At 36.3% G+C, this 13,485-nt stretch overlaps 1 protein-coding gene across 1 annotated transcript in view; it reads right to left on the minus strand.

Annotated features, from left to right (window-relative positions):
- Positions 1–13,485, minus strand: part of LOC125674977 (uncharacterized) — a 32,752-nt gene that overhangs the window by 10,462 nt on the left and 8,805 nt on the right. The window contains exons 4-5 of the mRNA XM_048912415.2: positions 9,057–11,785; positions 8,733–8,800 (exon numbers count right to left, since the gene is read on the minus strand). Coding sequence (XP_048768372.2) covers positions 8,733–8,800; positions 9,057–9,086 — 98 coding nt within the window. The 5' untranslated portion in view covers positions 9,087–11,785. The remainder of the gene's footprint in view (positions 1–8,732; positions 8,801–9,056; positions 11,786–13,485) is intronic.

The raw sequence follows: 13,485 nt of genomic DNA on the forward strand, positions 1-13,485 counted from the left end.
TCTAGGATGGGTCCAAATTAGTAATATCGGTTAATGTTAATGCATATATTATGTAAAGTCTTTCATCAGTGTATGTACTTTAGAGGGCATTGAAATTTTACGAACACATCTTGTTATACCCCCCGCAACAAGTTGTGTGTGTGTGTGTGTGTGTGTGTGTGGGGGGGGTTATACTGGAATCGGGTTGTCCGTCTGTCTGTCCGTCCGTCCGTCTGTAGACGCAATGGTTCCCGGACTCTAAAGCATTATCCTTTTCACCTACCGTCACCATATCATATATATGGACTACCCATGGGATGAAGATGTTCCCTATCGATTTTGGGGACAAAAGGTCAAAGGTCAAGCGCACTGGACATCGAAGTAGCAATATGGTTTCCGGGCTCTAAAGCGTTATCCTTTCCACCTACAGTCACCATATCATTTATATAGACTACCTATGGGATGAAGATGTTCCCTATCGATTTTGGGGTCAAAAGGTCAAGCGCACTGGACATCGAAGTATCAATATGGTTTCCGGGCTCTAAAGCGTTATCCTTTCCACCTACAGTCACCATATCATACATATGAACTACCCATGGGATGAAGATGTTCCCTATCGATTTTGGGGTCAAAAGGTCAAATGTCACGCGCACTGGACATCGAAGTAGCAATATGGTTTCCGGGCTCTAAAGCGTTATCCTTTCCACCTACAGTCACCATGTCATAAATATGGATTACCCATGGGATGAAGATGTTCCCTATCGATTTTGGGGTCAAAAGGTCAAAGGTCAAGCGCACTGGACATCGAAGTAGCAATATGGTTTCCGGACTCTAAAGCGTTATCCTTTCCACCTACAGTCACCATATCATATATATAGACTACCCATGGGATGAAGATGTTCCCTATCGATTTTGGGGTCAAAAGGTCACGCGCACTGGACATCGAAGTAGCAATATGGTTTCCGGGCTCTAAAGCGTTATCCTTTCCACCTACAGTCACCATATCATACATATGAACTACCCATGGGATGAAGATGTTCCCTATCGATTTTGGGGTCAAAAGGTCAAAGGTCACGCGCACTGGACATCGAAGTAGCAATATGGTTTCCGGGCTCTAAAGCGTTATCCTTTCCGCCTACAGTCACCATGTCATACATATGGATTACCCATGGGATGAAGATGTTCCCTATCGATTTTGGGGTCAAAAGGTCAAAGGTCAAGCACACTGGACATCGAAGTAGCAATATGGTTTCCGGGTTCTAAAGCGTTATCCTTTCCACCTACAGTCACCATATCATACATATGGATTACCCATGGGATGAAGATGTTCTCTATCGATTTTGGGGTCAAAAGGTCAAAGGTCAAGCACACTGGACATCGAAGTAGCAATATGGTTTCCGGGCTCTAAAGCGTTATCCTTTCCACCTACAGTCACCATATCATACATATGGACTACCAATGGGATGATGTTCCCTATCGATTTTGGGGTCAAAAGGTCAAATGTCTCGCGCACTGGACATCGAAGTAGCAATATGGTTCGGTTTGTCATGCCATTTGTTTTTTACACTCAGAAAAGAGGTAGTTTATACCTATTAACAACACCCTTTGGAAGATTGGGGTAAGCGGGGGGTATTCTTAGTGAGCATTGCTCACAGTACCTCTTGTTTTATACTGTTGTTCAATATTAGAATTTAGCTTAGATATTCAGAACAGATTTTTTTTTCTAAATTGCATTACCTTGGGACTTGTGATAGTTTTAACTTGTACTCAGGTGACCGATACGGCCTGTGGGACTCTTGTTGTATAACCAAAGGGTTACATACATTCACAAAATAGTTGTTTGCAAATGTCAATTACATCTATATCGGATCTAAAGAGTTTTTCAAGTTTTCGGCTATCATGATTTACAAATTTCATGTTTTTGCCCCAAAACTCGGAAAGGTCGCCATGCAAGCAGTCTGATTTATAGTTAAAGGGTTATGTTTACAGAAAATAATTGTTTTCAAAGGTCCATATTATCTATTATATAGGATCTGAAGAGGTTTTCCATTTTCAGCTATTCTTAAAGAGAAAAAAAATCACGTTTTAGTCCCAAAACTTGTAAATGTCCCCAGATATTTATGTCAAACAACTTGATATGTAATGGAAAGGTTACATAGGTTCACAAAATACTTGTTTGCAAATGTCATTGACTTCAATATCAGATATGAAGAATTTTTCCAGTTTTTGATACTATTTGTACAAATTTCATGTTTTCGCCCCAAAACTCGTTAATCGTCTCCACGTAGAAATGTTAAACAACGTGACTTATAATTAAGGGTCTATGTAATTTCAAAAAAGACTTGTTTGCAAAAATACCTAGGGGGTCCCCATTACCTTTACTAACCGGTGGTCTAAAACACCCTTTTCGTCATTCTGGGATAAATCACAAATACATCACATACATGTAAAATAATTGAGAGCTTATATCACTCCTTCGACAGTGAAATCATACTTCATAAGAGGTGTTTTAACGAGCCATTAAATACAATTTTGGTGTAATGAGCTTAATTGATATTTAGTAAACTGTACATTAATTGAATTGACTTTATGATAGCTATTTTTAGCATTTTGTTAGGACTAAAAAACAGCTGGTACTTTATTACACACTGAAACGTCCCGGTGTTAGTCATTCCGTGACCTATACTATCTAAAATCATGTTGATTTGTTTCGCCGCTTGTATGCGGAAATATTTTAATTTCCATATCTAATTAAAATTTTGTAAAACAAATCTAAATGCTTATATAATTATACTGAATCAGGTTCCTTGGCAATCTCTCATGTTCAATTTTATGTTATATATAGATACATGGCCAAAAACAAATTTATAAACCAATAGTGTCGTAGCCTTTTCAGTGCTTATAGATATATATACATGGTGAATATATTGAAACTTTTGACTTACTTTTATATTGAAACTTAATACTAAAGCGAAAACATTTTTTTAAAATGCATTGCAATTCTCTTTTTTCACCTAAAATTCTAAAATCTAAGTCTCCATCATCCATTATAGAAATCGTTTACGATTAATACTGTGTGACGTGGATATACATACTGTAGTCTCTCGGTATGGCATTTTCCTTGCTTAAGTTAAATCATACTAATATAATTCATCATTTGAATGATTAGAATTAAGATTTACAATAGTGAACATACCCGCCACAGAAACCTTTCGGTGTTGATGCACACTGTACAAATGTAGATATCCAGGTTATGATACAGAGTGTACAAATCATGGTGTGAATCAGCGTAATCCTGAGATTGATGTCACATTTACACACGTTTTCACAACTTCCTGCTTTAATTCGTTTACAGATTATAAAACAATTGTATTTGTGAAAAATAAATCCCTAAAGATTATTCACATTAACTGATTGATTGATTGATTGATTAAATATTGTTTAACGTCCCTCTCGAGAATCTTTCACTCATATGTAGACGTCACCAGGGCTGCAAACATTTTGGCCTATGCTCGGCGCTTACCGCCTTTGAGCAGGGAGGGATCTTTATCGTGCCACACCTGCTGTAACACGGGACCTCGGTTTTTACGGTCTCATCCGAAGGACCGCCCCATTTAGTTCCCTCTTACGACAAACAAAGGGTACTGAGGACCTATTCTAACCCACACAGGAATGAAATGAATGAAGAATCAATTTGATCAAATATATATCTATGTAAATCAAAAGAAACTAGTTCTAATTGTAACGGGGACCGTTACAGATGTTCCCCAAACCTCCCCCAATTAAAAAGTGATGTCCTTGTGAATCTATAGGAAAAAATCATCTTATTTTAGCCTTTAATTACATGTAGTACGTTCAATATGGTCATTTCAGTACCAAGAAATGAAAGAAAGCCTTGCACGTGCATACACGCGCACGCGTGTATGATTCCGAATTTTTGTTGATGTCGTTCAACAGGCATTTGTATCATATACCCATAGTATGAATTTCATAACGTTTCCACCAAATATAAGGAAGTTATAGCGATTTTAAAATCGTCCAATCAGAAATCAGCACACGTGCATGCACGTGCTGAGCAGTAATTCTAACCACAGCAATTTGTAAGGAGTACCAAGATACATCTAAACCCCTAATATCAATAGAATTTGATGAAAAACAAAAACGTTATCGTCCTTTAAAAATTGAACATTTAAAAAATGTTACACCAACATATAGATACACATACTGTCTACGTATGCTGTGAATATCATCTCTTTCGCTTCATAAATAAGATAGTTACAAACGTTTTAGCATTATCCAATCAAAATGAAGCGCACGTGCATGCACGTGCATGCGCGTGCAAATTGGTAATTTTGACCATGTAAATCAGTTAAGGGTCTCAATATCTACCTATGATATGAATTTCAAGCCATTTCAATGAAAAACAAAAAAGTTAGACTGATTCCAAAGTTAGCGTACAAATTTTGTAATGCGCGTGCTGGCAAAATAACTATTATTTTTCATATGTACAAATGATATACTATCATCCTATTTAGGTTTTATATCGCTTCCTTCAATATTCTGATTTTCCATTTTTTGTACCAAAATTGCAATGCACGTGCGCGCGCGTGCATGCACGTGCAAACAAAATGACTATCACTATGCACATCTACAAACACTATACTATCATCCTGGAAAGTTTCATATCGATCCCTTTTGTAGTTTCTGAGAACACTACCGGACAAAAAAGTACCGGAGAAAAAGAATAATAATAATAATAACTAGATACTCATTACTAGTAATGAATAGGTCTTCCGTTTGAACACTTCCGGTACACAGCTTTCTGTTCTTACGAGAATCATTCAAATATATCAGAGAATGCCTTTTCAAGACATGAGATGTGTGTTAATGAAGTTGTCACCCATTTCTAGTAACTTCCGGTGACGGCCGGAAGTAATATTGAGATGTGTTTTCCCATAAACCACAGCGACTCTCTATTGTCTATATTCCCATAAAGTTTCACCTCTCTATTTGAAAGAGTTCTCAAGAAAAAGAAGAAGAGTAAAAAAAAAAAAAACGTAGTGCCTTACTACCGACCGGAAGTGAATTTTGAAAAATAAAATTGTCTTCACTCTAGATGTTGATACTGTTCTTAAGATATTTGAAAATCATGTCAAACACTTGAAATATAAACGAGATTTATGGGGACACAAAGACGAAAGGTATAAGAGTATTTTATCGAGAAACCGGAAGTAAGCGTTTTGACTAACGACGGGGTCAACATTCTTTGAATACTCTGAAAGAGACTTAATAAACTAGTGTAGGTTTCAATTTAAAAGAAAAGTTTGAAATTAGTGATTCTTTCAATCACTTCCGGTTACGACCGGAAGTGATAACGAAAAACAAATTAATGTGCATGCACTATGCAATCCAGACATCTATAATACCTAAAAGTTTCATTTGTTCCTCTTTAGTCCTTTTTGAGATTACCTCCGGACAAGATGATTTTTTGAAAAATTGAAATCGGACATATCTTACGAACGGAAGTATATTTTGTAGAAATGAAAGATCGTGTCTAAGGGTATTGCAATTCTCTATCATCTCCATAATTGGCAAGAAAATCCATTCAGACATCTTTCAGAAATCGTGTTGAAAAAAATTTGAATGTAGTAAATTTTTCAACCACTTCCTGTTGAAACCGGAAGTGACGTACACTCATACACAAAATATGTTTAAGATGGACTATCGCTAATCTATAACCCCTGCAAGTTTCAAGTGTATATTTATCCTCGTTGCAGAGATATCAGGGAAATAAAGTCTGAATTCGTCCACACCATATCTAACGACCGGAAGTGAATTTTACAAAAATGTTTGACGTTACTTTAGACATTTATAGTGACTATAATATATGTAAAACTCAACTCCTTAACTTGTTTCATGACCGAGATTTATGGCACTGAAAAATGAGAGAATGATTGGTCTTTCTTTGATATAACCGGAAGTTGGAGATTCAACTTCCGGTGGGGTCAACATTTTTTGAGAATTAGAACGAGACCTAGTAAACCGATATAGGTTTCAATTTAAAAGAAAAAAGTTTGAAATTGATGATTCTTTTAAGCACTTCCGGTGACGACCGGAAGTGACGGCGACAAAAAATAATAGGTGGATGCACCATAGGGAAAATAAATCTATCATCCCTGAAAGTTTCATTTCATTATCTTTACTCGTTTTCAAGTTTACCCCCGGACAAAGTTACATTTGAAAAACCGGAAAATCGGACGTATCTCACGAACGGAAGTGAATTTTGAAAAAATGAAAATAATGCCTCGAGGTACCATCGTTCTCTATAATCTGTGAAAGTTTCAGGAAAATCCATCCAACGGTCTCGGAGACGAAAGGGAAAAAAAAAATAATAACTAGACACGATCTCGTTGCGAGCAACGAGTAGGTCTTCCGTCCGATTTGTTGATGCACTCGGAGTTAAAAAAAAAAAAAAAAGACAAATGAGTCCCAATTTAGTTTCCGACTTTAAGACACTTTAGATATAATCAATTTTTCATATCATAAGCTTCTGAAGCAAAGTTGCGGTGAAATTCGTTTGAAATTCGACTCTCCAGGCGAGCCATAAGGCCCGCGGGCCTATTTCTTGATGTCATTTGTTAGCCCTCTATAGACTCAACAACTTTAGTTCTATATGTCTTTACCAAATATTTACCTGTAAAAAGTTATTGAGATCGACCGATATCGACAAAAAATCGACTCTACAGGCGAGCCATTAGGACCATAGGCCTATTTCTTGATATCAATCGATAGATCTCGATAAACTGAACAACTTTTGTTCAATATGTCCTTACAAAATATTTACCAGTTACAGGTTTTTGAAATCGACTGATATCCACAAAAATCGACTCTACAGGCGAGCCATGAGGCCCACAGACCCATTTTTTGATATTGATCGATAGGTTATGACACATTGAACAACTTTTGTTCAATAATGCTTTTCCAAAAATATGTCGTTTTAAAGATATGAGGCGTCAAATATTTACGATTTTGGCCCTTAAAATCTCTAATTACGTAACATATGACCTACTTTTTGATTTGATAAGATCAAGCTCGTTGAGATGAACATTTCCGCTTCTACAACTTATTATAAAATATTAATAGTTTCTGAGATATTCTCAAAAACATTTGGACCCTTCTGAACCCCTAATTTAAAGGGCCAGCCCGTTTTGCTTGATATCGTAAGAAAGGCCTTGTCATTTTAAACATTTTTTGCTCAACAAGTATTTAGAAATTCTTTAACGTTCTCGAGTTATCTCTACAAGAAATATTTAGGGGCCAAACTGTAGCTCCCTAACGGGGCCACATAGGGAAAAAACGAAATGTACATATTGTTTAGATTATCATTCTGAACAACTTTTGTTCAATAATGCTTTTCAAAATATTTGTCGTTTTCAAGATATGAGGTGTCAATTATTTATGATTTTGGCCCTTAAAATCCCTTATTACGTAACATATGACCTACTTTTTGATTTGATAAGAACAAGCTCGTTTAGATGAACATTTCCGCTTCAATGACTTATTACAAAATATTAATAGTTTCTGAGATATTCTCATAAACCTTTGGACCCTTCTGGGCCCCTAATTTAAAGGGTCAGACCCTTTTGCTTGATATCGTAAGAAAGGTCATGACATTTCAAACATTTTTTGTTCAACAAGTATTTAGAAATTCTTTACCGTTCTCGAGTTATTTCTAGAAGTAATTTTTAGGGGCCAAACTGTAGCTCCCTAACGGGGCCATATAGGGTAAAAACGAAATATGCATATTGTTTAGATCATCATTCTGAACAACTTTTGTTCTTTATTGCTTTTCAAAATATTTGTCGTTTTCGAGATACAAGGGGTAAAAATTTTATGGTTTTGGCCCTTAAAATCCCTTATTACGAAACATATGACCTAAATTTTTATATGAATAGATTTGGATTGTTGAGATGAACATTTTTTATTCTTTGACTTATACCAAAATATTAACGATTTTTGAGATATTTGATCTAGACTTTGAGCCCTTCTAGATCCCTAATTTAAGGGGCTAGCCCCTAAATCTTGATATTTTCGAAAAGATCTCGTAGATGTGCACAACTTTTGTTCTACATGTCTTAACAAAATATTTGCAAGAAAAAAGATATTGGAGATCAAAGGTCAAAAATCGCCGAAATCGGCGAAAAATTTTGGCATCCATTTTTTCAGGTCCAGGCGAGCTTTTAGGCAAATCGCCTCCGGTAAAATCGAATCCCCCACAAATCTTCTAAAATGTTTACTCGATCTTGTGTAGAAATTTCAAGACTCTAGCTTCAAAACTAACGGAGGAGATGTGTGGACAACAAGGACCTTCAAAAAGTCACTAAAAGAGAGATAACTCCTGACCGGAAGTGACGTCAGGCATGAAATTTTGCAAGCAAATTCTCGTCACCAAAAGACATCTTTCCTGAAAATTTCGTGAAAATCGATCGAGAAATGGCTGAGAAAAACGCGTGTACTACCAAGGAAAATAATAATAAATAATAATGAAGAAGAAGAACGCGAACAATAATAGTAAGGTCTTCCGCAGGAGACGGAAGACCTTAATAATAATAATAATGAAGAAGAACGCGAACAATAATAGTAAGGTCTTCCGCAGGAGACGGAAAACCTTAATAATAATAAGAAACAGAGTAAAAACAATATGTTCCCAAACTTTGTTTGGGGAACATAATAAATGTTGACATTCAACTTACATGTATCTGCGGCGGTCCGACGACTTTGATCGCCGGTGGTCAGATAGCTCAGTTGGTAGAACACATGACTGGAAACAGAGGGAATATTATTGTTCATATTTTAAATACAAATTGTTTTAAATGTGATTGTAACTGATTATTAGTCTGTGATATCTGTTTAAATGTTGATCAACAAAAGAGAACAAAAAACATGACTGGAGATTCAGGGGCCTCGGATTCGAATTATGGTTTGGTCCGTTACATTTTCTCCCTCTCCGTTACATTTACTGCCATGACCAGCCTCTGGAACTGACATATGGAAATGTCTAGCGGCGAATAACAAACCTGGTTGATGTTTTCAAGGCGTGAAGACATTTTTAGGGAATGCGGAATGTGGCGGTTAGACGGGTGCGATCGACGGTGACCAGAGTGTTTAGTTGGTAGAACAGCTGACTAGAGATTCAAAGGCCCCGGGTACAAATCCCGGTTTGGTCCGTTGCATTTTCTCTCTTCGTGTTGCATGTCTTCAGGCGGAATGATATACACCTGGTGCTTTTTCCTGTACCATTATTCCTTTACCCTAGATCACAAGTATTTGTCATTCATTTTTCACAATTTTTTTATTCATGTTTTAACAAAAATTGAATTTCATTAATTTTCTATTGCATACTCCAAAACTCCTCCTTTTGTCCATTGATATATTACTGTTTATGCTATCTGAATTAAGATACATCAAAACAATATTTGTAGGCATTTTTTTTTTTATCATTTTTGGAAAAGGTTGTTTTAATTTTTTTTTTTACACATGAAACTTCAATTTCTTGAAACGTGGCGGTTAAATCTGTACCAACTTCTGTAAATAGAAAATGCACATTATATTGATGACATAAAAGCATGCTTCTCTTAAAAGTAAATTTTTTATGGCAGACTGGAATATGCTGGGAAGTTTGAAGCAGCTAGTATTTGATTTACAAATATTTGATGTATACATTAGATACATACATGTACATTTCAGTAACACTTCAATGTATTTCTTCTAAATCCAAAAATGATGTTAAAATGAAATTTCAATTAGATGTAAACAATGTAGATCTTCTGCCAAAATGTCAGGTTCAACAATGTACATCCCTTCCGCATACTATTACTATGTACATAACCCTTTGGAGTCACCATACACATGTTCATCTACATCAAACTGATTCATCTTCATCACTGGACTGAACAGGCTCACGATCTGACACAGAAGTGCATGTGTTCCTTTTAAGGAAGAAATGTTACATTCTACTAAATGACTGCAATATTCTATTTCACAGCAATGCATATTATATATAACTATTTTCCTAATTTAGATGTTATGCCATTAACCTTGAATACAAATGGCCAGGACCAATAGTACAGGGTGTATAATTTACATATAGCACCCTAATCTGTCAGGCCATTCTCTCTTCCCTTTTAAAACATAAACAGAATTGAAATTCGTATTCATGCATGTACAAACTATATCTTTCAAAAGCAAAAAACACTATTTCATATACATAAAATTTCAATAATAAGGATGTAATAATTTCCTTACACGTGATACATGTATGTTTATTTAAAAAGTCCAGTTAATTCAGTAATGGTATTTATGTTGATTTGGTGATAACCATATATTCGTTTATTTTATATATGATAAAAGGTTTGCTTGAGATACACATCATAGAATTATGTGAACTTACCTTCGTTTTTTGAACGGTCGCGGTAGCTCAGCAGTAGAACGCTCGCTTCGTAACTTAGAGGTCGTGAGTTCGATCCTGCTGATGACATGGACTCGGTAAACATCAGATGTAAAGCTTTGATAGTTAGATCTATTACCCCTTCACCAAATACTCGGCATTTAGAAGCGAAAGTCATAGGTCTTTCGGATATGACCTTAAAGGTGGAGGTCCCGTGTCATGGCAGGCGTTGGCAGGATAAAGAAACTTAACACTATGGTACTTCACATTTTCCCTTCACTTTGCTTGCGGGTTCCTAAGTTGTTACACGAGTAAATCATTTTTTTTCCACTGGAAGACAATGGAGTTTCACCGGAATTACCGCCATCATGACGATGGCCCATTCCCCCTTAAATTGTTTTTAAATTTGAAAACGACCACACGTGATTAATGATATATATAGATACATGTAGGTTGTATGAAAACAAAATAATCCAAGAAAAGATAAATAATAATTATACTAATCAACTGAAAGACTTGAGATATACTCACCGACAGTTCGTTGTCATCAATCAGTTATTATTCACAGGTACAAATGAATAAGACCGAGTCGTTACCAAGTGCTTCCATGTATCGAAATAGCGTAACGCTAATTTAGACATATCAGTCTCTTAAACCGAGTATTATCTTTAAGATTTAGTAAGTCATCTATGTACTCATTAGAAATATTGAGAAATGGATTGTGCAGGGATTACATAAATCACAGGCTGTTTTGAATAAACTTTTCTAATCTCGATTACTTTTATCTTTTCGATTTTGGTATACGACATTGATAGGTTTTTAGAGGACATCTGGCTATTCTATACATTCTATTTTCCGTCTCTGCTGCAAATAAATTCATGGATTCTAATATAATTATGTTGTAACAGGAAGCGAGACATTGCAATACACCGGAGCTGAATTTGAACCCTGATCTGGTCCATTGCATTCCCCCGTCCTATCACATTTGTTACTGTAGACCAGCCACTGGAACTGAGAGGTGAACCTACTAGTCAGGGGGATAAAAATCCTGGGTTGAAGACATTTCAGGAGGGAGGAATATGGCGGCCAAACGGTTTAGATCGACGATGACCAGAGAGCTCAGATGATAGAGTACCTCACTAGAGATTCAAGGGGCCTGGTCTGTTCGGTTGCATTGACTCCCTTTAGATTACAATGAAATCAAAATTTAAATGAATTCACCGTTTGGTTCTTTTATTCCAACTTTTGGTTGAGTGGTGTGTGGTGATGCAATGGATGGTTGGGTGATTCTCAGAAAGGAAGACGACATGTCTGTTTGCAAAGTGTTCACCGTGGATGCGAAATGTTGAATAATCCTACCTGAGAATAAATCATAGTAATACCATTTTCTCTTACACGTTAAGGTTAAGAAATATTCAATGATTGCATGATTAACAGACTTAAGAGATGAATTTATATTTTGAAAATACACATGGATATGGAGTAGGACGCTTCACGCCAGCCCATTTCATGAAACGCGTGACCAGCATTTCATGAAAAGTATGCCGGTATGAACGTTACAGTATATGTCATCATATTTTTAAAAAAAAAAAGTAAAGTTTCCTTTTTCTTTTTACGATCTACTTCCATCTCTGTCGGGATTCCTAGCCGTTGAAATAGGCGTACTATATTTATCTTGATATGTGCATTGTTAATGATTTTAGAGATATCAAGGTATGACTATCATAACAAATTGTAGAGATATCAAAAGCAAAAACTATTGGAAATGTAAATAATTTAAGAAATAAATTTCAATTTTGAAAATATATGACAGTATAAACTGCGAAGCCAGCATACTTTATAAAGCGTGATAACGCTTTATGAAGTTGAAGGTATGCGAAGGTGAAGCGTTGGAGGGTATACTCTCATGAATTCTATTTTCTATATTGCATTTCTGTCGTACTATATCTATCAAGATTCATACACACATTGTTCAAAACTTCATCGAATTCATGAGAAAATGGTTATCATTACAATTGCTAAAGAAATGGAAGACAAACACATTGCATTCGGTTTATTGTATATTGTTTAATGTACCGGTCGAGAATTTTTAATTCATATGGAGACGTCATCATTGTGGCTTTGGTGGGCGCTTACAGACTTTGAACAGGGAGGGATCGTCATCGTGCCACACCTGCTGTAACACCAGGCCTCGATTTTTGATGTCTCATCCGAAGGACCGCCCTATTTAGTTGTCACTTACGACAAGCAAGGGGTACGAGGGCTGTTCGATATGTAATGTGTATTGTACGATATCTCAAAAGCATTCGGCTCAAATAGTGAAATGACTAGTACATCCCTTCAAAGTTTTCTCCGCGGTTTGAAACACATAATTTCAATCTCTGAACCCATTTCTGAAATGCATCACGGCACGCTGATTTAGGTAGACCTCTGAGGCACTAACTGATGGCTGAGTCAAGGGCTTGTCGGGACTAGAAACGACGACCAGATAAGAACTTTTTAAGTTTTTGAAAAAGGGAAAACTCGCATGGGGCTAGATCTGGAAAATATGGTGAATGTGGCAAGACGGTAATCTTCTCCGACTTCAAAAATTGCTTCACAAACTCAGATGTATGTGATGGAACATTATCTTGAATTAGCTGATTATGCATAAATCCTGACACAGGGCGTCGTTTATGATAGTATTTCTTGACCTTTTCTAGTATGACTTCTCGGTAATACCGACCTGTAACACTTTTGTCCCTCGGCACCCGAATTTGTACGGCTATACCATCACATGAAAAGAATATGCAATAAAGAACCTTCTTTGTGCTTATGGTTCTTTTGGCAACTACAGGCCTTCTACCGTGTTTAGTTAGCCATATTTTATTTCCAATTTTTGTTATTGGTTCGAAATAGTGAGCCCATGTTTCGTGACCAGTAACAATGTTTGCAAATTGTCTTTGAATTTGGGAAACAATTGCTTAGCGGTTTGTACTCGTACCCGTTTTTGGTCATCTGTCAATATACATGTATGCGCTTTCCATTTAGCAGAAATCTTTCGTACTTTCAAAATACGC

The sequence above is a fragment of the Ostrea edulis genome, chromosome 3 (genome assembly GCF_947568905.1).
Source record: "Ostrea edulis chromosome 3, xbOstEdul1.1, whole genome shotgun sequence".
NCBI classification, from domain to species: domain Eukaryota; kingdom Metazoa; phylum Mollusca; class Bivalvia; order Ostreida; family Ostreidae; genus Ostrea; species Ostrea edulis.